Source organism: Chiroxiphia lanceolata, chromosome 5 (genome assembly GCF_009829145.1).
Source record: "Chiroxiphia lanceolata isolate bChiLan1 chromosome 5, bChiLan1.pri, whole genome shotgun sequence".
In the NCBI taxonomy this organism is placed as follows: Eukaryota; Metazoa; Chordata; class Aves; order Passeriformes; family Pipridae; genus Chiroxiphia; species Chiroxiphia lanceolata.
In genome coordinates, this window is record NC_045641.1 from 18,766,557 (window position 1) to 18,794,334 (window position 27,778).

Sequence of the window (27,778 nt, forward strand, 5' to 3'; positions counted from 1 at the left end):
CTCATCTCATTGACAACCTTGACTAACGTTTCTCAGTTGGAGAAGACAACCACCGATCTACAAGTGAACACCAAAACTGAAGGAGCTTTATCCAGAGCAAGACCTTAAGCACGTAGCTGGTCACCGCTTCCCTGAACCACTGCAGTGCATTGCCACCACCCCCGAACGTTCTTCCCTGGGACGGCTGCGCGGGTGGGACTCAAGTGCCACGAGAAGGGCCGCTCCCGAGGCAGACTGAGCACAGCAAAACAGCGCCCAGAACCAAACACGCTGTGCACTAAACCGCGAACACACATCAAGGTGGGTCTTTTTAAATACAAACACGCGCAATGCAGGGTAAGCTAATGAAAAGGCGAGGGCCGCGCTCAGAGCAGCGTGCTCGTGCCTGCTCCAGCGTAGCGATGCCCAGCAAGGCCTCTCCACACCCGGCCCACGGGGACTTCGAGGCGCCCGCCCGCGGCCTCCCGGGGAAGGAACAGCCGGCCGGGTAGAGGCCCCAGCAGCCCTCCCAGGCCTGAAGCACCATAGGAACCGCCCCGGCCCCAGCCCACCACCCTTAGAGCCGCCACAGCCACTGCCTTCAACCGGCCCAGGACCGCGGCGGGCGGCAGCGCTGAAGGCGGCCGTTGCCACCGGCCCTGGGCGGCGCGGCCCAAGGCGGCCATTTTGCGGCCGCGGCGCGCTGACATGTCGCGCGCCGTGCGTGGCACCGCCCCCCGCGCCTGCGCCGCGCGCCCCGCGGCGGCCGAGCCGGGGCAGCTGCCGAGCGCCGCGGCGGCGGCCGAGACAAAGCGCCGGGTAATGAATGGGACGGGCTCGCCCGGCCCTTCCTCTTAACTCCTTCGGGTCCGGCCGGGCGGCGGCAGCGACCACTTTCGGCTTCCCCTGCGGCGGCCGCCCGGGGAGGTGAGTGGCAGCGTTCGGGCACCGGGAGGGCTCCGGGCGGGGCGGTCCGGTCCGGTCGCTGCTGCCCCGGCCCCGCCGCTCCCCCCGCGCCCGCCGCCGTGTTTGGCCTCGGCGGCCTTGGTGCCTTGTGCGGCCGCGGGCCCGCACCCCGGGCCCGGCGCCGCGTCCCGGCCGGGAGCGCCCGCGGGACAGCGCCGCCAGGCCGGGCAGAGGACGTGTGGCGGCGGGGCGGCGCAGGGAGCCGGGGACCAGGCCCGCGGTGCCGGTTCCATTGTCTGCGGGGCCCCGCAGGGGGCCCGGCCGGTCCGGCGGGCGGAGGTCGCCGGTACCCAGGGACTTGAAGACCCGGCGCTGGCCGGGCCGCTCTAGGGGCTCCATCGCCTCCTGCCCGGGAGCGGTGCCCGCCCTGGCGCCGGCCGCGCCCCGAGCACGGAGCCCGCTCGGCTTTGTGTGCGGGCCGGGCCGGCGGGACCCGCCGGGGCTTCGCCCCCGGGCCCCCCTGGCGGGGCCGCGGGAGCTGAGTCCGCGGAAGGAGCGGGGACCATGTGGTCGCTGGCACCCCGATCCAAGATGGCCCGGCAACCCGGAGCGGGGACCTCACCGCCCCCCGCACGGTGCGGACAGGCCCTGCCCGGGCACGGCGGGCCGCTCGGGCATAGGCTCTCTGGTCGGGCGCCGGAAAGCCTCGGAAATCGCAAAAAGCGCTTCCCCCCGAGGACACGGGACACGAGATGGGCAGGCGCCCGCCAGGGCTTCGGCCGCCGCGTAAACACCGCGTCTGTGCGTGTGTGCGGGGAGGCTCCTGTCCCTCTTGAGCAGAGTCGCTCTCAAGAGAGATGCCTGGGAAAAGTGCAGGATTTAGCTTTCGTGTACTGCTGCTCTCGTTTTCTGTTTGGTAATTTTGCTGAAAAAATGTCTTCTGTAACTCCTGGAGCTACTCAGAGACAGCTGCCTATGTTAGACTGGCTGTGTTAGAATGCGTGCTGGATTCCAGAGGGTGTCCGATACACTTAAAGTTGTTTGCTGCACGTACAGCCTGCTGAAAGTGCAAAAACACTTATTATTGCAATGAAAGGTAAAAGGCCTTTTTTTTTTTTTGGATTAATGGTCATTCTACTTATCATTGCTAAGTTTAGTAGAGTTTGGCTTTGCAGTGTAGAGATCTTTCTCTCTGGCGCTTACATGTTAGAAGCGGTCGTGTCTTGTTTCTGGGGGGGTTATCTTTGAGAGATTTCAGTAATTTAGCCTGAGCTGTCATGCTACAACTGTAATGCCAAGCAGAGAAGGCCTTTCAGGCCCCCATAACATGAATGTATTTCTCAGACCTGCTTTAGGTGGTGGTGTCTGTAAGACCCACTCTGCATGTGCATGTGTTTTGCTTTTCAAGTGGGTGAGCGCAGCTCTTTTCTTCTAAAGGTTATTTCCAGTAATGCAGCGTTTCACTTAAAGCACAGATGTGCACCCTTGGGAGGATGTTCGTGGAAACACATACTGGGGGAGTGAAGTCTGGAAGACTTTATCAGCTATCCCCAAGATACCACACTGCTCCTAGGAAGCCTGTTTGTACAATACTGGGTAGGGGCATTCTAGTTATTATTTGCTATGGAGATGGGTTTTGCAGAGGAAAAAGTCTTGCATCTTTTCACTGTATGTTAAAAGCAGCGTAAATTCTTTTGTGGACTATTAGAAACTTGAGTGCTGTTTGCTAGGCAAGGTGCTGACAGTTTTCATATAGTTGAATATCTATCTACTTTGGTACTTGGTGTTCCAAGTACCTTCCAACTTTCACAGGTGTTGAGGAATTTATTCCATAGAAGTTCTCCAGAGCAGTCAAATGTAAGAATTGATTAAGAATAAGTAAAATGAAAGTAAAACAAAATATCTAAACTAAGCGTTTCAGAGAAAAGTTTTCTAAACTTATGTACTTTTGAATAACAATGACTCTTTTACTTCTGGTGGTGTACCATACCACCCCCCCATCCTCGTGACTGCTCTGCCTACTTGGAAGCTCCTGATAAGCCCTGTCCGAACTGGCTGAATGGTGAAGCGTCCCTTGACCGTACCAGCTGGGCCGTGAGGCACTCCCTGATCTTACCAGGAGCTCTGGCATGGTAAAGGTGGGAAACAAAGGATAAGCAATTATCCTTTGTAGCCTTGGTAAACCATTTACCTGAATGGTAGCCCAAGTGGAACGGTACCATTGTTACTGCACTTTGGGTAAAAAAACCCTGTACTTACTGGCTTGGTTTATGACCAGGATGGAAACTTACTGATGACCAAAGTCAATCATCTTGCGACCCTATAAACAGCCCTCCTAAGTGAGGCCCTTTGTGCTCTACCGGACCCCAGTGGGCTGTACCAGCACCTTCCTCTGGTGGGACACAGAGCTCACAAACCCTCAAGTCTGGTACTCAAAGGACTGTCTCCCCCTGCCCTCCATCACCGTGTTCCTCAAGGTGCAGCCCTTGCCTATGGGGAAATGCAAAGGACTTTGAAGTATTTCACTGAAATTGAGGGGACTTTCTGATAGGTACCTTTACACACATAGAAATAGCTGCACACATTGTCTTACCTTTGTGTGAGTGAATTGACTATAGTAGGAATTTTACTCTTTCAAATCTGTAGTTAAATCATTGTTATAATTGTAATAAAATTTATCAAATTGCTTTGTAAATGTTAAAGTACTGAATGAATAAGTGCTGCTAAACTCTTTTTCATGCTTATCTTTGCAAGCATATCCTTTACACTCTTACCCTCTTTTGCATTCCCAGCTTTTGTGTAAATCATTCCAAATTACTTCTTATTTGATCTTCCTTTGTGTGCTTTAGTCTGTGTAGTAAGTAGTAGAGTGAGCCTTGCCATCAAACTCTGTAAAGTTGTGTTTTCATATATTGATATTAAACCCTACTTTTGCCAGTACCTTTGACGGTGTTTCTTTAAGCAGCCAAACCACTCACTCCTGACATCTATATAAAGCCAAATTGTGACAGGTACAGCATAGGCATTGATAATGTGAAAAGCAAAGTATAGAGCAGCAAAAGGCTAGACAGGTGATGAGCTTAGCAGAATGTTTGCTGTCTTTGTTACCTTGTCTTCTACACCCTCTCTCTGATGTTTTCACCTATTAAGGCTCATTTTAAACAAAGACAGTAAATGTCCTGAGCAAGAATTGTGTTTGCAGAACAGCCAGTGTCAAAGGTGGTTAGTGCAGAGTGGGTCTGCTTCAGAAGACATAACACATCACTAAGACTTAAACAGGGCCTTTGACAATACAGAACTTTGCACTTTTTTTGAAATTGTTCATCCACTGAAGTAGAATATCCACCTGTCAAATACTTTTAAAAACAAGGTATTACAAAAGAAAGTGTCCTTTGAACCTATTGGGTCTTCCTGTTTTCTTCTCCCTTTTTTCTTGGAATTTGTTCTCTTCTAGTTTTTAGAACCCTAAATGCATTAACTTCTTAGAAATTTTTTTTTTTTTTGCTCTGAGAAAGTTTGAGTTAAAGAATGCACATGTTTTATCTCCCAACAGCTTGCTGCATTTTACCACCACTTACAGTGAAGACTGCATTTTTGTAAATCCTGGTTTTTTGCAGCTTGCCTTTAATTTTATGAGTTCTTATCTTCAAAGTGAGCATATTGTGCTATGGGGTTACCACTAACGTACAGTTAAAATAATCAGCTTTATTCAAATAGCATGGTGATATATATATATTGGCTTAGGCTTATATAAGAAACAGTATTGTAGATAGTTTAGTGGGGAATTTTGCAAAATACAGAGCAGGATGTTTAACTCATCTTCACGACTGGCATATTTTCCCTAAGTAGGGACAATCTAGGTATTTTAGTAGTATTGGCATAAATTAATGTAATTTACATAATATTATCTGTTGTAGTGTAGACTTTAAAAACAGACTTCCCAAAGAGAGCATTCTCATGTGGAAGTTGTGTATTGTTTTCTGCACATTTTTGGCTGTTTATTTTGCATTTGCTGCTGGCAACTTCAGTATTGGTCAATTCACAACTATGGAATTGTTAGAGTTCAATCAATTAGTGAAAAAATTGAGTAGTTTCTATGGCCTAAAGGTAGTTTTCAAGTGAAATCCAGAGTTTAAAGCTCATATGTCCAGAGGCAAGAAAAACTAAAGCTTTTATTGTGGGCTTTTTTGGTTTGGGTTTGTTTTTTTTTTCCACTGAAGTGAAGGAACTTCTCTCCTAAATTAGTGTGATACATAGTTTAACCATGGTAGTATTGCTGTAGGTTTGTTTGGGGTTGTGTTTGGGTTTTTTTTGTGATGGGATAGTTCACAATATGATGGGCTGTTAAAGGAACAACAGGGAGACAGCTTGATTTATTTTCATTCAAGTGTGATAATTCAGAATAAATAGTGAATTTTTTTATATTGAAAACTGAAGTCTTTCCTGTAATCTCTTTAAGACTGGTTTTCAGTGGATGTTGACATAAGAAATATTATTATATTACTATAATCTTTATATAAACTTGCAACCTGTGTGCTCTCTTTAGCAATTACTGCACAGTTGTGTCCCTTCCATCTCTCACCTCTTTCCCTTTCTCTACTGTTTAAGGACATGTAGGGTTGGATGATCCCCCTCTGAAGGTTTAGAGCGTTGCTAGTCCATTGTTACAGCTGCCTGAAAGTTTGTTTGATTCTATTTTTTTTTTTTTTTGAGTCATGTCTGTTAGTTTGCCTTCACTAGTGTCATACAGATATATTTTTCCTTTGGTGTGTTAGAGTAATTTGTGCCCTGAGTGCTCAGATTTTCTGTACGTTCAATACAAAAGCTAATTCTGAGTATCAGTAGTCAATAACTTGAAAATTATGGCTGAAAATAGGCTTGGTTTAACAGCTGGACATATTTAGCAATACTTTTTTTGCAATTCTTTACAAAATGTATGGGAAAAGGGATTTAAAATTAATCATATATTTCTCTCATGTGACAATGATCAAAGAATTTGTACCAGTTTCGCCCCAAATATATTAATTCAAATAGCTTGTCAATAATTATGCTGCTGACCTGTTGCTACAATTTTGTATACTGTTTTCTGAATCAGTGTTTGCCTTTAAAGAAAATAAGCTGAGATCCAGCTAAAATGACTTTTTTTTTGTTATTCTTCTCACTAAAATAAACAATCAAGCACTGATTTGAATTTAGTGAAATCTTTGGCCTGGCTTGAAACTATAGTCATCTTTAACAAATCAAAGAATGGGAAAATGGGGATGAAAGCAGTGAGCGGTTTTGGTGTTGTTTTTTAAAGATATCAGGGAGCATAAAGATGCATATTTCTACTTGTATCTTACCTGTAGTCTGATGGCTCGGGCACTTGCAAGGAATGTGGGAGAGCCAGGTTCACTTCCCTGCTTTGCCTGAGGAACTTAATCCACATCTGGGGAGAGTTCCCGAACCGCTCCACTGAGCACCCTGTGTCGAGCGGGTGGGTCTCTGTCTGCTTGCCTGACACCTTCTTCTCTGTATATATTATTTAAATGTTGCTGTAATAGGGATAGCTGAAGTGTCTCAACAGTCAAATTAACCAGCAGCACAGCTCTGGAGATGTTTCCCTTGCTTAAGAGGCACTATAGGGGTATTTTTACTTAAAAATGTTAGTCAAAGAAGTTACATATAATTCATTTCATAACGCACAGTAAGCTGTCCATCAGGACTCTCTGCCTTCTGAGAAGTGTTCTCCTTCCTAAGGAAAAAAAACTAAGTGTGGATATATATGTGTGTGTCTGTGTGTGTATAATTAAACATCTCACAGTTTGATTAAGAACAGTAATCACTGACTGGTGGGGAGAATGCTTTTCAGATTTAACTCCTGTTGATGCTTGACCCATATGAAGTTTAGAAAAGAGGACAAAGTGACATCCTGACCACTAAGCATTTCGGAGTCCAGCTCTTTCTGCATTTGGAATTGGAGTCAAAGCTTATTTTCTGGATTTTCTGAGGTGACAAAAAGATTTCTTAGTTGGTTGTGTTTGGTTTTTTCAGTGTACTGGGGCAGTGTAAGAGCTGGGGCCTCTGCGCAGTGGCACTCGTGTGTGTATGATGGTCAGTGGGACTGAAGTTGCAAAACTCTGAAAATGTGTCCTGTGATAGACTGTTTCAGTCTGTTTTGTTGCTAAGTCAAAATGTGTGACCTAATGTGCTCCACTTGCAATTGCTCCTTTCTCATATATGGGGAATGATAGTCTTGTGTTGATCCTATACTATTGCATGTTGATTAATACACACAGTAGGTGCAGTGTGTAAGCAATATGTTTAGCTCATGAAGAGGAGGTGTAACAAGCTGCCAGGTGAATCCTGTAGTGCACTGAAAGGTGTTGGCACGTTCCTTTGAAGTCTTGCATGTAACGTAGACTCCATTTCATTAAGCTTAGGCATAAAAAAATGGAGCAGTGCCAAGATAAGTATAAAAATTTGACTTACAAATTTTTTTAGTAATCATGTGGGAGGCAGTTTTTTTTTTTTTTCCTCTGGAGCTCTAGAGGTGAAAATGTCTAATTTTGCTTTTTCGGTTATGCCGGCTAGGGATTTGAAAACAGGCAAGAGCCAGTCATGTAACTGACTCCTGGAGCTCTCACCTGAAGAGAAACTTGAAACAACCCCATGACTTGCCACTGTGACAGCTAAGTGTTTAAAAAAAAAAAACACACTAAAAGTAATTACTTTCTTTTTTTCCTTAGATACAATCATCTCATCATTAACTTTGAGTAGCAAGTATTTAACCTCAAATGAAGCAGCCTGCGTGCATTGGAACAGATGTGTAAGTTTGTTTGTTTTGCTCAATAAACTAGTGGGCAGCTTGTTTATCTTGGGTCTTGTATCATTGTTTTTATTTATTTAGAGTAAGACAATGGATAAAAGGAGTGAATAATTGTATGCCTATGCATTGACTTGTGTGGAGCTTAATAATTTAGCAGGAGGTTTGTATGAATGCCCAAGCCTTAAAAATTAAGTTTGGAAGTCTGGATATCTTTACAGTGTTACAGAAATAGTAACTATTTTATGATTTATGGGGCACCTTTTACTCTCTGGTATCAGCTGGCATATATACATCCTTACCATGAAGTATACAGCTTAAAAATGGGGAGGAAACTTATATGCTACATTAATTCTATATTCAAATTACATGCATCTTAATCAGATTTTCCTGTCTTCACTGATAAAGTTAGTTTTAATATTTTTTCTAGGGTTTTTGTCTTAAAATATTAAAACTTTATGTATTCATTTTGAGCTGTTGTGCACAGATTTTTTGGAAGCCTGAGATTCCCAAATAGATGTGGTAGAAATAAAAAGTTCATATGCAGATCAGCATTTATATGTAGAATAACAATAAATATTGTTATTGTGTAGTGTTTCAGAGCTTTCTGTTTATTTCTTGTCCCATCCCTCCCTGCCCTGAATAAAATAGTTCAGTTTTTAAGCTTCCTATGTGATTGGTTAACATGCATGTTAACAACAGATGGACAAAATCTTTAAGACCAGGAAGATGTTGAGATAGGAAGTCTTGGTGGGGTCATGGAATCAGAATGGTTGGGGTTGGAAGGGACCTCTAAAGGCCACCTAGTCCAACCTCTTGCAACAGTCAGGAACATCTTCAACTAGACCACATTGCTCAGAGCCTCCAACCTGACTGTGAATGTTTCCAGAGATGGGGCATCTACCACCTCTCTGAAAAACCTGTTCCAGTGTTTTGCCATCCTCATCGTAAAAAATTTAGTCCTTATATGTAGTTTGAATCTACCCTCTTTTAGTTTAAAACATTACCTCTTGTCCAATCGCTACAGGCCCTGCTAAAAAGTTTGTCCCCATCTTTCTTACAAACCCCCTTTACTGAAAGGCTGGTCTAAAGTCTCTGTGGAGCCTTCTCTTCCCCAGGCTGAACACCCCCAATTCTTGCAGCCTTGAACCATAAGACTCTGGCCTCTGTAGGTAGAGAAAATTAAAAGCATGATTCAGATTCATTCCTTGAAGCAAGGTTTTCCTAGGTGACACCTACAGAGTGCATGGGGGATTTTGTTACACACTAAATCTTCCTGTAGATTGTTCTACATCAGAGTCTAAGCAAACATGAACTGCTCGTGCTTTCCAAGTCTATAGCAAAGCCAAAGAGCAGGAAAGAGTAGTTGTCATTTGCATCAGCCTTTCAAGTCAGTTTTAGACCACTGTCAAGAAATCTTGATAAAATGTTGTTTTTGCCAGGATATCCAAAAGTTCACTCTCTATGTAGTTAATGCTGAATTCTGTTGTACTCACCTTGAGGTCACCGAATGCTTTGCACCGTTTCTTTACATGATGTCAAGCACTGTAGTGTTTTATACTTCTATTTAAAGTGCCTTTCTGTTTTGACTGTCAAGGTTAAACACCTTCAATAAAAGTATCCACTTTAGTACTACCTGTCTAATGAAAATGAGTATCTGGTCTTAGGATCTTCAAGAACTGTTTCTTGAATTATATTGCCATATGAAATAATTGTTGACTGCAAGTAAGGTTGTTCTGATAGATAATAAAATCTGTAAGTCGTTAGTGTTAAAATAAATTAAATGCCAATATGAGCTCCAACAGGAAAGTTTATATGCTTCATCACCTCTTTTTTGTCATATTCATGTACTTCATTGAAATTCAGGTTGTAAGCTCTCGGGAACAGAGCTAACATAAATTTTGTCAGGCTAAAAATGCATTTATAGACTATATTTTGAGTTCCTTGCAACATTTTTTTTACACCATAATTTTTATGTGTTTATTTGGGGATATATGAGGAATATATCAAATCCATAATTTTGTAAGTGATCTCATACTGCTTCCTGCTGAGATATTTTTCCTTCATGGCTTGGTAGTTCAAGACTGACTTTGTTTTTCCTCTGTGTTTCAGTGTATCAATATGCAATATATCATGTATTCACCAGTACACATGGTACATGCAGTGCAGTGCAGTTGTTGCACACCAGCTCTTGGTGTTGCGTAGTGTGTCCCAGAGAGTTGGCATTTTGCAAATGTTCTTTCTGTCCATGAAATCCCAATTTATGATTAAGGCAACACTCTCGAGAACAGGTACCCTAAGAATGAGTACTTACATAGGGCTGGGGTCTCCCGAGAACAAACATGGGAGTATTCTGCTGTCCAGATGTTACCTTCTCTGTTAAAATTGTAAATTTTGGTAGGTCAGAAATGTTATAGGCCTAGATCCTTTAGCATACACTGTAAGAATTAGTTTTACAGTAACTTTTATGTGCAGTTTAGATAGATGAAGAAAATCTAGTTCCTGATTAAAGAGATCTAGTAGTGCTAGATGAAGAGGTAGGAGAGGAAAAAGCAGTGTGAAAATTGCTGCCTGTTTATATCTCACACCTGACTACTGGCTCCTATGTCTTTAGAGCTTTTCTTTAAGATTTGGCACTGCAAATCCCAATGCTAAAATGTGGCATATCTGATGGCAATCATATCAGATTTTCTATACTTTGTGTCTCTCCTTCTTTCTTCTGCATTAAAGGTGGGGACATGATATGCAGGATATGGGAGCATATCTACAGACAGGAGGGAAAAAATACAACCAAAAGGCAACAGTGTAAAACTCGTTACATGAGAGGTTGTCATTTGCTGTGACTTGCATTAATAGCTGCCGAAATAGTAGGAAGAGTGGGCCAGCTTTCAGGGACCCAAGCAGTGTGCAGACCATGCTGTCAGCAGCATCTTTGCTTTTGATACTGGGAAACAGGGAATTGGGGTTCTGTTCTTTTCCTAGTGATTCGAGTTGTCTTCTGTGGCTTTACTGTGCAGTGGGGAGACTGTAATTCATTTATGACAGGAAATGTCATAAATGTCAGAAAAAATGATGGCCTTAAAGAACAGGAAGATTCCTCATCCCTCTCTTTTCTCTAAATGTTTTTATTTATTTACCTTTTATATATATATATCTCAAAATATTAGGTTTATTAAAATAATTACGTATAATAATAGAAATCAAGCAAATGGGAACAGCAAGGGTTATCCTTTTCTTCACCTGTTCTTGTACTAAAAGTGTTGTGGATCCTGGTCTGAATAGGATACCTGTGTAATCTTATTCTCTAAAACTTATTTAAAATCCAGGTTTCATTACATGAATTAAAGCTCATGAACTGCACTAATTAGAATAGGTACTACAAAAAGCTTTATTCTTAATTAAAATTCTCGTATTTTTCATTAGCGCCTTGAGCAAAACCCTATTTGCTCAAATTATAGCAGTGGGATGGTTTTTCTATAAGCTATTTCTTTTGGGAGAAGAAGCTATTCAAAGAAGGAGCTATTTGTTTGCCAGGGACAGGAGAGTCTCTTTGTACTTCCTCTTGTTGCTCAGTGTGGTGCTGGTGGAAACAACGTCAGCTTCCTTTGGCTTGGTTGTCCTGTCAGCTGGGTCTCAGCGAAGTCTCACCTTGCCTTAAAGAAGGCAAGGAGAATATATGCCTCAAAGAAGTTAAGAGGGAAAGTACCCCTTTTCATGGAGGCTGGGCGACAGGCTGGTTGACATGTGAACACAGAGATGTGTACATTCATTTCTCTCTCCCCAGTTCTGTGAATTGGAATGTTTGTTTTGAGAGGGACGGTGTTGTGCTCATTGGTTTTAAACCTGGAATATCAGGTGAAAATGTCAGATGCTACCCAGGAATGTACAATTTACTTAGAACATACAGAATGACAAAAAGTACTTAAAAGAGGCATCCCTTTTGTGGGCATGATGGATTATACCTGCATGTGATATGGCAGCTTGGTTTTAAAGTTACCTGTTTCTTTTTGTTGCAATTCTTATGCTCATTGGCAAGGTGGTGAAACTGAATGTTTCTGAACTATAAAAAATATTTTGGATAGTAAGACTGTGAATATTGTTTCATTATATTTAGTAAAATGATGATATTTTCTGTGCTTTAAGAAAAATATAGACATATTTCTTCAATTGAGGAAGAAAGAGGATGCCCTCAATTGTAAAAGATTCTCCAAAGAAATCTGTTTCTTCTCCATACCAGGTGTCTTCTGACTTGAAATAAAGTTTTGTGAAAAAAGAACAATTAAGCTTAGCTGTAAAAATTCCCTATGAAGCATTTAAACTACTGTTTATACTTTTGAAAATATTTTTTGTCTTTTCAGGAACTATTAAGAGCATTTTCTTTCTAACCTGCCTTTAAGTGCACAGGCGTTCCAGGATACAAACATTCAATACAAGCACAGTACTATGTCATGATACAGATACACAAATATGATATATGTAAATCATGGAAAACCTCTCCATAGCACAGCTGAAACTATCTGAGGACTTGTAAGTAACTGGCATCAATATGAACACAGAATCAGGCTGATGAGTAGCTGTGAATGTGTTTTCAGAACAGACCTCTCCAGACTTGATTTGGTTAGTACAAAAATAGATATTAATATATGATAGTCTTAGCAGTTCAACTGATAAAGGTCCATTTTTTTTTATTTATCTTAGAAAAATTATAGTTCAAACAGGTTAATATAATAATATATTCTGTGAAGGACTCAGTTTACGTTCTGTGAGGGATTTTCACACTTACATAGATGTTTTCAGCAGGAGTTCCAAGAAGACGTACTGTGTACAAGACATGGTGTGCTTCTCCTAACTGCTTTTTCATTCCTCATCATCCTGCCTGTTCTGCTTTGTAACCCTGTTTTCTCTTTTACAGGTATCTCATTCCTTCCTGTTTGAAATCATCCTTAGAGTTCTTAAGGTTTCACTCTTACTGAATTTAAAGATAGATATTAAAAAAAATAAAACAAAAATACATGTTTTTTAGTTTACTGCAAGCTAGGAAGGTGGACTACTCCAGAGAAATCTCCTGTCCTAATCCCCTCCCGCTTACTTTGTCAGCTGTGGGCTGCACAGGAGGAGGAAGAGTAGAGTCTAATGGGCTGTGCACAGAATTGATCACTTGGGGAAAAGAATTGTTAGATGAGCTTTGCTTTACATTTTCTGATTCTTTTCTGAAAGCAGTCTTTTGTCTTTCATTCTTTCCGAGCTTACCTGTTGTTACTGTGGGTTTTGTTGTGTGTTTTTTCCTTTTCTGTGATAATAGTGATGCATCTTTCCTAATCAGTTCTTATCTTTATCTTCTTCATTTTAACCTTGTGTTGTGTTACCTCAGCCTTCGTTCATCATCCCTCGGCCCCAAATTGTACAGCATGAGATACTAAAAGCAGTTTTGATGTCCTGCACTAAAAATGCTATAAGCTGGACAATACATGCTTCGGCTGTGTGAAAAAAAAAAATAAAAATTTTTTTCTTAAGACAACCACCCTACTTCTTGTAATAAGAATTACCCCATCTTATTAGCGTATGATATTTATCAAAATTTGTAAATTATAATAGTATCACAATAATATAATTTGCTGTAGCTTTCTTTTGAAGTAACACTGAGCTGATTTGTTAGACTTGGGAAAATCCTGCTAAGTTGTAATGGAATTATTGCTTAAAACTTTGGCATTTTAACAAAGAACAGAGAGATCTGACATTTGGTAGGTGTGAACAATAGCTTAAAAACAGATCTTGCAAGTATTGCATACCAGATGATGAGAAGGAACACTTCAACATTTAAGAGACATCCTAGGCAAATGTTGACATAATTTACTTTAAATTATGTGATATATCTGGTTTTTATGTGTAATCTCTTAGTAGAGGCTGGGATGGAAATTACTGGCATGTGTACAACCTGCTTTTGTTTCTTCCTCCTTCATTATAGTGTACCGCTATGGGAAATTATCAAAGGACATGTGAAAGAATATAGCCCCATTTAAGATCTGATGGTATTTTTAGTGCACTAAGGAAAAAATAGCAAGAATTAAAGGCTTATCAGGTGGCTGTAGGTGTGAATAGTGCTACTATTTCTGGTGATACATAATATTATGTATGGTGGTAGTGCAACACAGTGATATTTATTTTTTTACATAAAACTTGGGAGCGACATTGTTTTGGCTGAGGTGATTGTTGCTTTAGCTTTGCATATTTATTTTACTTTTAAGATAAATGCTGTTTAAAATCACATGGAAAGGGGATTTCTGTGCTGTGGGCTTTAGGGTGTTTAACAGTGCTGCTTAAACCTAGGTGGTGCAGGATGATGCTTCAAGTAGATATATGCTTAATAAATTGGCAAATAAATTACAAAGACTGATTTCTCCAGAAATAAGCTTGAGCTTTGACTCCCAACCCTGTATCAGACACCTGCTTTAATGAGCAGTCAACCTGTATCATTGGGGTCTGATGAAGCATTTGGAGACTGAGCATGTTTAGCAAATCCTGTTGGGCACTAAACAGGGATGTCAGAGTTAAATGTCAGCCAGATGTAAATAATATGCATGCTAACATCTTTATTTAAATCGCATCTTAAAACTAATTAATATGAAATGTATAATATTTAAAAACCATTATCTCAATCATTTTAAAAAGTTTTATGGTTGAGGATATACTAGTGTAAGAACTGAATTAAGAACTGGATCCTCTTTTTTAAAAGATATTACTTTAAAAAATTACATCTTCATTTCCACTTTGTTCCAAAGCATTTTTTAAATGATGTTGATCTGGAAATCATACCATTTTTCTTCGGTTTTGCCACTGTCAGAAATTATTTTCAACCTTTCACACAACAGAGTAAGCCAGTACCATTGTGTGCAGAGGGAACTGGAATGCACACTTTCTTCCATACGTGATGCAGACAGTTTGAGATGGAAATATTGATATGAAGGTGGAGCTTTCAGTTCTTGAATCTTTCCTGATGTTTCAGTATTAGCAAAATGATTAGTAAACAGCATCCCATTGATGTTTAAAGCAGGAAGAGAAGAAAACAGATGTACAAAATAAAACATCTTTCAGGAGTAAGAGGTTAAGTTTGAGGAGTTTGAGTTTGTACAGTGTTCGGTGTTTTCTATATGCTGGTTAGATTTTAACTCAACGCTGTCCCTTCAACAATAGTCTATGACTAAAACTTCCACTTCTGAGCTGTTACCTTCCTACTTTATTATTAATTTAGAGGTAGTATGGAAAATAGAGAACATAGAGAAGAGTCCGCTAAACCAAAAAGTGTAACTTGGCCCTAGCAGATCTCTTTTACTGCTTAAAATAGTCTGTGTTTACAGTAAAATTATTTGGGGGACAGGAGGCAAGAAAGAGGGGAATATCTACATTTAGTGGGTAGTCTTTTTAACTTTTCAGTCTCTGCTTCAGCTAAATTTCTGCATTTGTAATTAGGGTCGAGTACATGGAGTCTAATGATGATAGTTGTGACTATAATACTCAGCTCTCTACACCTTGTTTTTTCTCTGCCTGCAATGAGTGAATTAGGCCCTGGCTTAGACCAAGCCCTGAGTTTTTCAGCATGAAGGGGCATGAAATATCTTTATACTCAAATAAATTGGAGGTCTCTGTGTCGTGTCTTGACAAGTAGCAGGAGCACACCTGGGAGCTCACAGAAGACTTGATGTCAACAAGGAGCAATGTACAGTATTGGTGGTACAATATTCTTTTGTGTCCAGATGGAGTGCTTGAGGTCGTGGACATGAGAGAGGGTATTTTCTGTTTGGAGAGAAAACCTTTGTGGAACCACAAACCAAAAAAGTTATTGGTTATCATGAGATCTGCCTTTCAGGTGCCTGGAAAAGTAATGGAATAGTAAAGGTGGAATCTCTATTCTCTTCTTTTCTCTCCCAGCAGTTCTCTACAAATTATACCTCCCATGAAGTCCAGAACAACTTGTTTCTTCTTTTAAGCCTGACTGTGCTTTATTCCTGATTACACTATTGCATCCCCTAGCTCAAGCTTGTATGTCTGTGCCGATTCCTGTGAGCTTCAGTGAGACTTGAGTAGGACCCATCTTGTTCAAAGTGTGACTAACATGCTAATTTTGCAGTCTTTTCTACATTTTAACTGCTCAGTATCTTGCAAACTTCTGTAGTTTTTTATGGGTGAGCTAGTACTGACATTTTGTCATAGGACATTTCTTAAGGAAAAAAAGTCACTGTTCTTAGTTTTCCTTCTTCAAGGAATTTATAACTTACAAAAACAGTAAGGTTCATCTGGCTATACATTTATGGAAACATGTTCTTCTTTTGTTAAAGGGTTTAGATGTGTGTTTTCTGGATTTTTGGAGCTTTCTTTATTTGGTTTTTGTGGTTTTATTTTGTTTTCGTAAATATTCTGTCATTAGCATAGTACTTGTCATTGCAGTTGAAGCAAATAATTTCTCAAAGTATCTGCTCCTTATTGCTTGTATTGCTTGCTTTTAATGTTTTTCTTTTTATTTGGAGTTCTTAATGATGCCTACACATTTCCAAAAATAAACAAAGGTAGCACTATTTATTCTAAAACTGTTATCTATTTTTGCAAATTATTTTTAATGATCTTTTATGTACATCTTGTGCTCAAAATCTGTACTACTTTTGATTTTTTTTTTTTTTTCAGACCAGCAAATGGTTTGGCTTTCACTGTCTCCACATTTTGCATCTTTCTTGAAAAATTGCTCTTGTGTTTTGCAGTTGTGGGTCTGTGTATTTACACTACATGCACTTCTATAATAATGTTTTTTGTTTCAAACTACTTTCTCTAGACCATTATTTGAACCAAATTTCTGTGATGTAATCAAGTTCATGATTATTGCCTGATTACTCAACCTACAATCTAAAATTGTTTAAAGCTTACAGGCCACAATGTGCTTTACAAACAGATAATCTGCTCCTGGTTCAGTGTTCTTGCATGCTTTTCATATTTCTCTGTGTGTTAATGTATGTCTCTGTGGTTCTGAGGCACTAGTGTTTCTCTTTTTACCTCCTTCCTTTAGCAGTGATTTCTTCAGGTCATAGCAGTCTACTGTGGCAGTGGCATTCTCCTGATATTTCTTGTCAACCATCATACGCTTCCAGTAACCCCATTTTAAATGGAAAATCCTATAAAATGTTTCTGCAGGTTTCTTACCACAGCAGCCACTCAGGAGCTAATAGTCCAGAGTAGTGCATTTGAATAGATAATTGTACTCTAGTTCCCTTTATTTTCTTTGATTTTTTTTTGTTGTTGTTGTTGCAAGGTGGTTCTGTATCTTATTGTGGTGATTTCAAAGGCATAAATCACTTTAATTTTGAGCTGTCTGCCTGTAGCCTTTTGTACCTTTGAACACATTTTTCTTCTCCTTGAATGTCCTGTTTGTTTAGCAGTAGTCCTTCATTTTGAGTAGCTTGGGTCCAAGGGTAAACAAGCTATGTAAAGGTGGTCATAACCAAATTCATACTTTGTTCAAGGTGACTATAAAATTTTAAAACACTCCATCCTTTTTTGTTTCTTATTAAAACAGACTCATACATATAGTTGGTATGAGAGGAGATGAAAAACATTCTATCTTTCTAACCCTGAGCATTCCAGAGATTGTATTCTAAAGAAAATTGGGTTGAACACACAGGGGTGTTTGAAAGGAAGGAGTTTAACTTAATTTTACAGTGTGATGTAGTAACATCATAACACAGTGTCACAGAATGGTGGGGGGTGGAAGAGACCTCTGGAGATCATCTAGTCCTACCCCCCTTGCCAAAGCACATTCATCTACAGCAGGTTGTACAGGATCTTTGTCTAGGTGGGTTTTGAACACATCAAGAGGAGACTCCACACCCTCTCTGGGCAGCTGCTTCCAGGGCTCTGTTACCCTCAAAGGAAGTTTTTCCTCGTATTAAGATGAACCTCCTGTGTTTGTTTGTACCCATTAATCCTTGTGCTGTCACTTGGCACATTGGAAAGAGCCTGACTTGTTGCACCAGAAATCTTTCTTGCTTATCCTGTATCCTTGGATTTTGATTGGAGATTTTACTACTTGAATTGTTGATTCCCGTGTTTTTCTATCCCCTCTTTGTGAATTAAATGTACATCTCTGTTCGTTCTGGTCCTAAAGAAATTTTTTGGTCCTAAAGAAACAAAGATAATTAAGGTCAGGAGCAGATGAAATGGCTTCCCACATCTTTTTTTTGGTGGAGGAGATTATGAGCTTTAAAAACACACAGCAACAGCAAGGAGAAATAGAGAAGAACGTAGTCTACCACCACAGTTCCTGCTTCAGAGTCCAAATAGCTCCCTCACCTTTTCACTTGCTCAGCTTCAGCAAGTAAGACCATCAGGACCACAGCCATCGGTATTAAACTACGGCATCGGCTCAGTGGCGTTGTGTACTCAAAGCTAATTTAGGATAAGATGATTAGGGCCTAAGTGTTTGAATATGTAGTGATAATGGCTGATAACGATTAAGAACTTAACCGCTGGCAGTGTGTGGACTTAATGAATGTCAGTCTAGTTAAATGTGGTTATAAAGGTTGCAACTGGTCTTTTTTATCAGGTTTCCAAATCTTCCCATCACAGCTACCTTAAGCTTCACTGTGTCAAGCAGTAACTGCTTATCAGGACAGAAGCAATTGAAGCATCTCTGCAGGTTTTTATGTTTAAAGCCTAGAATTGGTTTTGCATAGTTAAGAAATTACAGGAATCGAAGGCTAGAGATGTGATTACCTGTTTTGAGGCAAAGAAATTGTGAACAGGTTTGTCAGAACCTGATGCCAGGGGATGTGTGCGTGTGTTTTATGTGAATCTAGCTAGGAATCTGTAATGTGCTTACTGTAACTTGGCACTGCCATGCATAATTTATGTTCTGTAAGCCCTGCATCGAGTCACTTGCTTGTGAGCCTTTCTATTCTGTGATCCTAAGTCACAACAGCTTACTATGTTTTCTTGCTTTTCCTGTTTGCAATACAAGCTCCAAATTCATGGGTTAGATCAAAGTGAAGATGAAAAAGAATCCTCTTAGATTGATTCCTATTAAAAATAGTTGACTATCTTACATTCTCTCTCGTTGCAGATCCAAGTGCTTCTGTATCATCAGTATGTGTGTGATCACTAGCTTGTGTTTCATTCAATTTTATACTGAGTCATGTAAATTTAGTCTCTGGATGCCAGAATTGTTCTTAGATGTGATTTCACAAACCTATGGAATGTCCTATGTAGTGTGTTAAATTTCTTCTCGAAATCTAAAGCTTTTCTTCTTCAAGTCTTTCCCTTCATTCAAACTGATGTTCTTCATGCTCAACCCTGGTATCTTTTGGTATGTGAAAACAGTTTTTTTTTTTCTTGAGAAGGAGAAAGAAAGGCAGTGCACAAATACTAAAACTTATACAGAAAGAAAATCAGAGTTGCTCCCTACCTCTTAGCACGCTCTGACTGTTCCATCTCTCTTCTTAAAACAGCTGCAGTAAGATGATTACCCCTCCTTTTTCCTGCCCCTTCCTCTGCACTGGAAAAGAAAGAAAGTTATCACTCTGATAGGCTTTCCATAAATCTGAAATCCACAGAAAATGAGTGTTTCTGATTTGTAAACAGACCTCAGAGAAAATGAATTAAAATCGGTTACAAAGCTAATATAACACTGATCTTGATACAGGGAGGAAATGTCTGTGTGAATAGCACAGACTTTTTTAATGTGTTTTGTAGCTATGGCTATTTTCGCCTTTTGTCTCCTGACATCATAGAATCATAGAGTATTCTGAGTTGAAAGGAACACATCAGGGTCATCGAGTCTAACTCCTGGCCCATTGCAAGACACCCCATAAATCACCCCAATCCTTGTGTTTTACTAACAAATGAAAGTTGTGGGAAGTTTTTAAAATAACTGATTTAAATTTGTGTTTTGGCTTCAGCTGTGGAGAAAGAGTTCTAAAAAATTCAGTTTGCACAAATTGGAGTACATAGTGTGACATCACCTATGTGGCCAAAAATGTTTGTTATCTTGAATGAAGGCACCAATAACTACATTAATGACACAGAAAAATAAATGCAAAAGGGTTTGGCAAAATTTAGAATTCTGATATAACAATAGTGGAAAAAAAAGTGACTGACAAATGCAGACAATTTTGTGTTTGTGAGGGACTAGTGGGGTGTTCTGGTTTTGTAGCCTGTTGTGGCCCTGTGGTTTATATGCAACTATACTTCAGAAATCTACTCTTTGTACTGGAATTGGTGGGCAAAAATCTTTGCTCACAAGTGAAAGGGTGTATCTTGGTGTGAAGGGGCTTTCTATTGTAACCTTTGGGTACACAAGGAACTTGAGCTGTCAGTGCTGCACTAGGCACCAGCATGTGTGTCTTTGCTTCTGAGCCATGTTGTTGTGCTTTTGGAAGACCTCAGCGTCTGTACGGCATTTACGCAGACCCTACATTAAACATTTCAGTTTTTAATCATGAAACTCTAAAAGTAGCTTGTTTCTATAGTATGTCTGGGAGTCTTACGGAGTAAATACAACCACGTGAAACTATGGTCAGAGAAAGAGAGATTAGTGTGACAATGCTGGACACCCTTAAACAGAGGTTTCTTGTTTGTTTTTTTTTTTTAAATACTGTCAATAATGAAGGGCTCACATGTACAGGAGTATAATGTAACATCTGGCTTTAAGTACATATTTCTGCACTAAGATGATTAAATGCCTGATTGTCTTCATGTATATCTGCAGATATAGACACCTATGTAGTATATGTTTTTAGCATATATCTGCATGTGCAGTGGTTGAATTATGATGTCAGATGAGGCACAGGTATGTTCAAGCAAACACAAAAGCAATGCTTGGACCCTAGATTTTGTCAAAACTGAACCAGAACTTCGTGGGTAGACACATATTTGCCTGCAATAAATGTATTGAATAAATGTTGGAGCTTTTCCTTTTTTTTTTTTTTCAATAGTACGCTGATTGTTTTTATCTCAAAGGAGTAAAAACTAAAACCTACAGAACATTTAGTGCCTGTTTTCAGTTCCTTTACTGTAGTCACTTAAAGTAACTGAAGTGTTAATAAACTTTGTCTTCGATTTTTTTATTTCTAGATGGTGCAAAAGAATCACAGTTGCCCAATCAAGATCATCAGAATGGCTTCCTTCAACAAGAAAATAGAACATTCATTTTTTAGGATTATGTCTACAACATGAAGCATTTAACAGTAGCCGTCTTTGAGAACACTCATCTATGACATGAAATGTCCTGATCCTGGGGAAAAAAAAGAGATTCCATTAATTAAGTCTATAATTTTTAAATGCATTTTTATGACTAATTATAGTTGCTTATACACAACTCAGATACAGGATTCATAAACCAGAGATTATTTTAACACATGTGCACATTTGTGTTTGTGCATTCAGTATACAAGATACATAATTTTAATCAAATTTTAAATAATCTTTTAAATTATCTATATTTATTAATAAATGAAGTCTTGGCAAGAAGAATTTGTCATCCATGGACAAGAGTAAAGCAGAGTCCCCCGGAATGGATGATAATTTTGTATTGGGTAAAATCAATAACTTAAAAGTAGAGCAAGAGGAAGACAGCATTAACTGTACTCTAGAAAGAACGGATATAAAGACAGAACAAGATGATTTCAAACATGCAGACAGCAGCGATGAACAGGAAGATAAAGAAAAGAACTTCATTAACAATAACCCTGGCAAATATTTGTCCACAGAAAATGAAGATGATTATGGATCTCTTTTTTCTCAGTATAGTAATACGCTGTATGATGTAGCAATGGAAGCTGTGACACAAAGCCTCCTTTCTAGCAGAAACATAAGCTCCAGAAAAAAGTCACCTGCTTGGAACCATTTTTTTATATCTCCTAGAGACAGCACTAAAGCAATATGTATGTACTGTATGAAAGAATTTAGCAGGGGTAAAAACGAAAAGGACCTCAGTACAAGTTGTCTCATGAGACATGTGAGGAGAGCCCATCCCACTGTACTAATTCAAGAAAATGGAACTATGCCAGGTATATCCTCCTTTTCTTCGTCTACATTATTGCTGCCACCTCAATCTGCAGATGTTGGAGATCTGAGTTCTATGTTATCCCCCATAAAATTGGTAAAGAAAATGGCTTCTAAAATACCATCTCCAGATCGAATAATTGAGGAATCTGTTTCTATTGTTTCTTCTGAAGAAATATCAGATCTCTCAGTTTCTGAAAAGTGCAGCAAAGAGGAAATCATGGCCAGCTCATCTCCACAGCTACCCAACAACCAGTACGATGACACTGTTGAGAATGTAGCAGAAAAAACAGTTGTAATTCCAAAGAGCGCATCAGGTTCTAGAAGGAGATCTGCTGTCTGGAAACACTTTTATTTGTCACCTCTAGATAATTCTAAAGCTGTTTGCATCCACTGCATGAATGAATTCAGTAGAGGGAAAAATGGGAAAGACCTGGGAACAAGTTGTTTAATAAGACACATGTGGAGAGCCCATCGTTCCATTGTCCTACAAGAGAATGGGGGTGGTACCAGCATACCACCTCTCTACACCACACCTCCAACTCTATTGCCTTCTTTACTACCATCAGATAGCGATCTGAATTCTGTCTCATCTTCTCCTGGAAAACTAATGAAAGAACCAACTTCTGTTTCTTCTTCTCCGGACAGAATCTCCGAGGAGATCCATACAAATCTGACTTCTGGAGATGCTCTAGTAGAAGACTCAATGCTGTCATCTTCTGATGATATAGGTGAAGTCTCCTTTGTTTCATCTCCTGAAAAACAGTGTGAGGGATTAGGTCCACTAATATTTGAACCTACTGCTGTGTTTCAGCAAAACAAAAGGATTATGAAAAGGCTTAAATCAGAAGTTTGGCACCACTTTTCACTGTCACCTGCAGACAGTCTAAAAGCAGTATGTAGATACTGCAGTTGCATGATAAGCCGTGGTAAGAAAGGAGATGTTGGCACAAGCTGCTTAATGAGACATCTATACAGACGCCATCCCGATGTAATTGGAAACCAGAAGAGCTTTCTTGATGTGAGTTTGGCAAATTCTCCTTATGCCACTTTGGCTTCTGCAGAATGTTCATCCTCAAAGTTGACTGACTTACCTACAATGGTTACACATGATAATCAAATTATATTTCCTGTTAATAGTAAGAAGACCTCAAAACTGTGGAATCACTTTTCAATTTGTTCTGCAGATTCGACAAAAGTAATATGTACACACTGTGGACGTATAATAAGTAGGGGGAAAAAGCCAACAAACTTAGGCACGAGTTGCCTTCTAAGACATTTGCAGCGGTTTCATAACAATGTGTTGAAAACTGATGTTCCAGAGACAGTATTATCCTCATCTACGGATAATCACATGCCACTGCGCACAGAAATACTAGGATCTTCAAATTTTGATGAAACCAATGACAAGTTTTGTGACTCTCACCCAGTTGCCAAAAAAATCACAAGTCTTGTAGCCGAAATGATTGCACTTGACCTTCAGCCATATTCTTTTGTAGACAACGTTGGCTTTAACAGGCTGCTTGAATATTTGCAACCTCAATATTCTTTACCTTCTCCATCTTACTTTTCTAGGACAGCAATTCCAGATATGTATGATAATGTAAAACAAATAATTATTTCACATCTTAAAGAAGCTGAAAGTGGAGTGATCCATTTTACATCTGGAATATGGATGAGCAACCAAACACGAGAATATCTAACCCTGACTGCTCACTGGGTAACATTTGAGTCTTCATTTCGACCACAGTGTGAGGATTACCATTGTTCAGCACTATTAAATGTATCGCAGATTGATTGCGACTACAATGGAATCAGTATTCAAAAACAGCTTGAGTACTGGTGGGAAACATGGATTACTTCCATTGGACTTCAGATTGGGATTACTGTTACTGATAATCAGAGTATAGAGAAAACTTTAAATGAAGGTGATCATTCAAGTGTACAATGTTTTAGTCACACGGTTAATGTAATTGTAAATGAGGCTATTAAAAGCCAGAGAATGGTTCAGAATTTGCTTAGTATTGCAAGAAAGATCTGTGAACGCGTCCATCGGTCAGCAAAAGCAAAAGAGAAGTTAGCTGAGTTGCAAAAAGAGTATGAATTGCCTCAGCATCAGCTAATACAAGATGTTCCATCCAAGTGGAATACATCGTTTCATATGCTTGAACGTCTTATTGAACAGAAAAGAGCCATTGATGAAATGTCAATAGAGTGCAGCTTTCGGGAGCTAATAAGTTGTGATCAGTGGGAAGTCATGCAGTCAGTGTGTCATGCTCTCAAACCTTTCGAAGCTGCAAGCAGGGAGATGAGTACACACATGTCTACTCTAAGCCAAGTGATTCCAATGATTCATATACTTAACAGAAAAATAGAAATGCTATTTGAGGAAACTATGGGCATAGATACTATGCTGAAATCTTTGAAAGAAGCTATGGTGAGTAGATTGTCCTCCACACTTCATGATCCAAGGTACATTTTTGCTACGCTTCTGGATCCCCGGTATAAAACATCCTTATTTACAGAAGAGGAGGCTGAACAATATAAACAAGACTTAATCAGGGAGCTGGAAATAATGAGTTCTACCTCAGATGATGATAAACCTGTTTCCAATGGATGTGATATAGGTTCACCATCTACAAATTCCTATGGGGAAGATAATCTTTGGTCACTCATGGGTGACATGAAGAAAACAAAAGACCTGAAAGAGAGAGCAAAGTTACCAGAGGAAATGGTGCTTTCTTACTTGGAGGAAGAAGTGCTTGAGCATAACTGTGATCCTCTAACTTACTGGAACTTTAAAAAGTCGTCTTGGCCAGTGCTGTCAAAATTGGCTGTCAGGTTCTTGGGTTGCCCACCAAGCATTGTTCCTTCAGAGAGATTGTTTAATACATCCAATGAAAGCAACAACTTTAGTCAGTCAAGGTTAACGATTGAACACTTTGAAAAGCTTATCTTTTTGAAAGTGAATCTTCCTTTAATATACTTCCAGTATTGAAACTAATGAACAAACTGCTAGATTAAATCTATTGTTGCTCACTGGATATTAACTATCTATAACTTGGATTTTTAAATTGCTCCAGTAGGGGCCATGTATGACATCTAATCAGTGACTATAATTCCAAATTTTAGGATCATTTTTTTCAGCTTTCAATATGTCTACATGTGCCTTATTCATAGTACTTCAGGCCAGATATTGTATATATGTTTTTTAAAAGTTCACACTAGAGATAGCCTGTCTCGTCAAATTATACAAAATTATGTAGGTTTTAATCCATAATTGTAAATGAACTTTAAAAAAGCTCAGTCATTTGTTTTAATAGAATGGCAAAAAAAAAAAAAAAAAGATGTAAACAGTTCTATTCTGTAGTTTTTTATTCAATTATTATGTAAAAACCATAAACCAGGTACTGTATTTTAGTTGAACATTGCTTTAATTGCAAGAAAACAGGTTTTGTAGTTGTCAAGAGAAAGCTGTATGTGAAAGACGGGGTTCAAGCTGTCTTTTTATCACGCGGTGTTTTTAACTGCAAGCCCTAAAGTACTTACAGGATTAAGAAGAGTTATTGAGAAAGATGTGTTTACAGGAGACTGTTGACTTAATATCTGAAGATAAATCTTAAATTTAAGATGATATGGAATGTCAGTTATACAGCAATCGGTAATAAAACTCCCCATTCTGGGTTCTCCTGTTCAGGTTTTACATTTTAACTGAACTACAGAAATATTCTGGGTATTTATAAAAGCTCTTTGGAAGTCTTATCAAAGTTTGTGAATTAATGCTTGTTATTTAATGCCATGTACAAAAAAGGCAAGAAACTTACCATGATGACCCTAATGTCATTCTGAAGCCTTTCCTAATCTTTAGTGCATCAAAACTATAAGGTCCCTTTTGTAAAAATTGAGCCCTTACTCCTAATGTAATTTCAATTGTGTAGAACAGCCTTTCTTAAAGCTCTTAGTACAGAAATAACTGATCTTCTGGTTTTCAGTAATAGCCTTATGGGTATGGTGCACTGCTTAGAACTTTATGTAGTAGGGTTGATTCTTAACTGTTGGTGTCCATCAGGCAAATGGGATATAGAGCCCTTAAAATTTCAAATAAGATGGAAAAAATAGCCAGCATTTTAATTTGAAAGGAATGTTCTCCACGGTTTAACTCTAGAAAGATTCATCTTTTCATTTCAGTTTTCATTGAATACTTTTTGGGAAACAAGTCATTTGCCTATGACCTTTTAGAAAAGTTGTAGCTTTGTTAAAATACTGTACCTATGCCTAATCTAATTTTGCATTTACTATGTTTTAGTGTATTTATAAATGGTGAACTCAGTTTCTGAAATTAAACATTTTATTTGCAATTTTCCAGTGGTAGTCAACACTGCCTTTTATTTTTCAGATGGATTTAAGGCAACAATTAAATGAAATTTCATACAATTGTAATCATAAATATACCACCAAACATGGTATGTGAAAAGATTGGTTTTCCATTTCGCTCTTTGGACTTGAGCCTGGATTCTGGTTCTTTTCATTTCAAAAAAGCTGTTTTAATCTCAGGAAAATCTGTTGAATTATTTCCCAGGTGGCTTTGATTTCCATGTGCCGTTTCTCTAAAACATTTTATGGTTTCAGGTATTTCAATTGTTATTCCATGAGTTACATTTACACCTGTACTATTTAAGTAAATTACTATATAGTGTGCTTGGGAAAAACTAATACTGCATTTTGCCTCCAATATTTAAAAAGACAATTTTTATTTCTATCAACAGTCAGCATTTCTTTGTTTTTCTAGGGTTAAATGAGAATAGCACACGGTTTTTCTGCAGTAATAAAACTATTTGTTCTCGTTTATATATAGCTGGAAGTAGGTGAATTTGAATGGTTACTGGTTAATTATTATCTCAGTTTTTTCCCTACATTTTAACTGTGAATATAACCTTGACCCTTGTAAAGGAGATTTTTAATCTCTCCAAACCAGTGGAGAGGGAAGTAGAGCATGAAGAAAAAAATTTTTTCTTTTTAAACAAGTGATATAATTTTCACTCAAGGCTTGAATGTAAATAAAGCCTATGGCTTAAAACATTGTGGAGCACATCATACCAGGAGTGCTGATAGTGAACAAGCTTACCTGAAAACCACAATTCTCTGGAAGCAAGCATCGTGGCTCCTCTGAAAGCAGTCTTTGCTGTAGCTCCTGTCTAATTCCCTGTGTGGAAAGTTGTAGTGATGGCATTTTGTAGCCCCAAATATGCATCTTACTCGTATGGATAATTAATTGTATAGTCATGCTTTTTGTCAAAACTTTTCCTGAGAGCACAAGAACTAGTCACTATTTTTAAAAGTAAACTTTTATCAGTTAGTCTACTTTATTTGCATCTGCAATTTTCTTTTTCTGTTTGTTTTTTTCTTTCCCTGGTTTGGTTTGGTTTGGTTTTTTGAAGGGCTTTGTTCTTAAGACTGCACTGTTTCAGTGTCAGCTTGGTTAAGAATCAATTATAGGCTTATGTTAGAATTTTTTGGAAGATAATACACAGGCACAAAATGCCTTAAAATTGAAATACTTAAAATAAAAATAGGAGAAACTGAGAACACAAGGTTGCTGGTTTTGGTTGTAAGCCCTGATCCTTCTGTAGGAGTTATGGGAGCATCTCCTTCTTCAGTTCAGGCACTGCTGCCTGTGAGAAAAGAATGACTTCAAGAGAAGGGCTGAAAGCTGTCATTGAAGCAGTGAGGTAAGTTACTGAGAGGGTGGGGTTTGTGTTGGGTTTACTTTATTTTTTTTAATGTAAATTCTCAGTGATTGCTAGGACTTTAGTTTTTTTCCAACCTTTCTCATCTTTGCAATGGATAGGAACCCCTGCTATTTTTGCATCGCTTTCCTTCAGACTAATAAAGCATAAGCTGAAAACAGTGGGAGTTTTCACTGAGCTGAGTTTGTGCTGCACCAGTCCCTGTGGCAGCAGACATTGCCTAATGCATAATGATATGGTGACCCTGATAGTGATACTTAACCTGATAGTTTCAGTACATTAGCAACTTTAGAAATAAATT

At 39.1% G+C, this 27,778-nt stretch overlaps 1 protein-coding gene across 4 annotated transcripts; it reads left to right on the forward strand.

Moving 5' to 3' along the window:
* The first annotated feature begins 192 nt into the window (after positions 1 to 192).
* ZBED4 (zinc finger BED-type containing 4) lies at positions 193 to 26,093 on the forward strand. 4 transcript variants are annotated; one of them, XM_032688612.1, is made up of 3 exons: positions 193 to 300; positions 7,614 to 7,693; positions 20,801 to 26,093. In XM_032688612.1, exon 3 carries the CDS (start codon positions 21,210 to 21,212, stop codon positions 24,726 to 24,728), a length of 3,519 nt encoding a protein of 1,172 aa, XP_032544503.1. In that variant the 5' UTR covers positions 193 to 300; positions 7,614 to 7,693; positions 20,801 to 21,209; the 3' UTR covers positions 24,729 to 26,093. The 4 variants fall into 4 exon arrangements, with proteins under 4 accessions (XP_032544503.1, XP_032544502.1, XP_032544505.1 ...); XM_032688611.1 differs by lacking the exon at positions 193 to 300 and adding an exon at positions 730 to 906; XM_032688613.1 differs by lacking the exon at positions 193 to 300 and adding an exon at positions 6,343 to 6,361.
* The last annotated feature ends 1,685 nt before the right edge of the window (positions 26,094 to 27,778 follow it).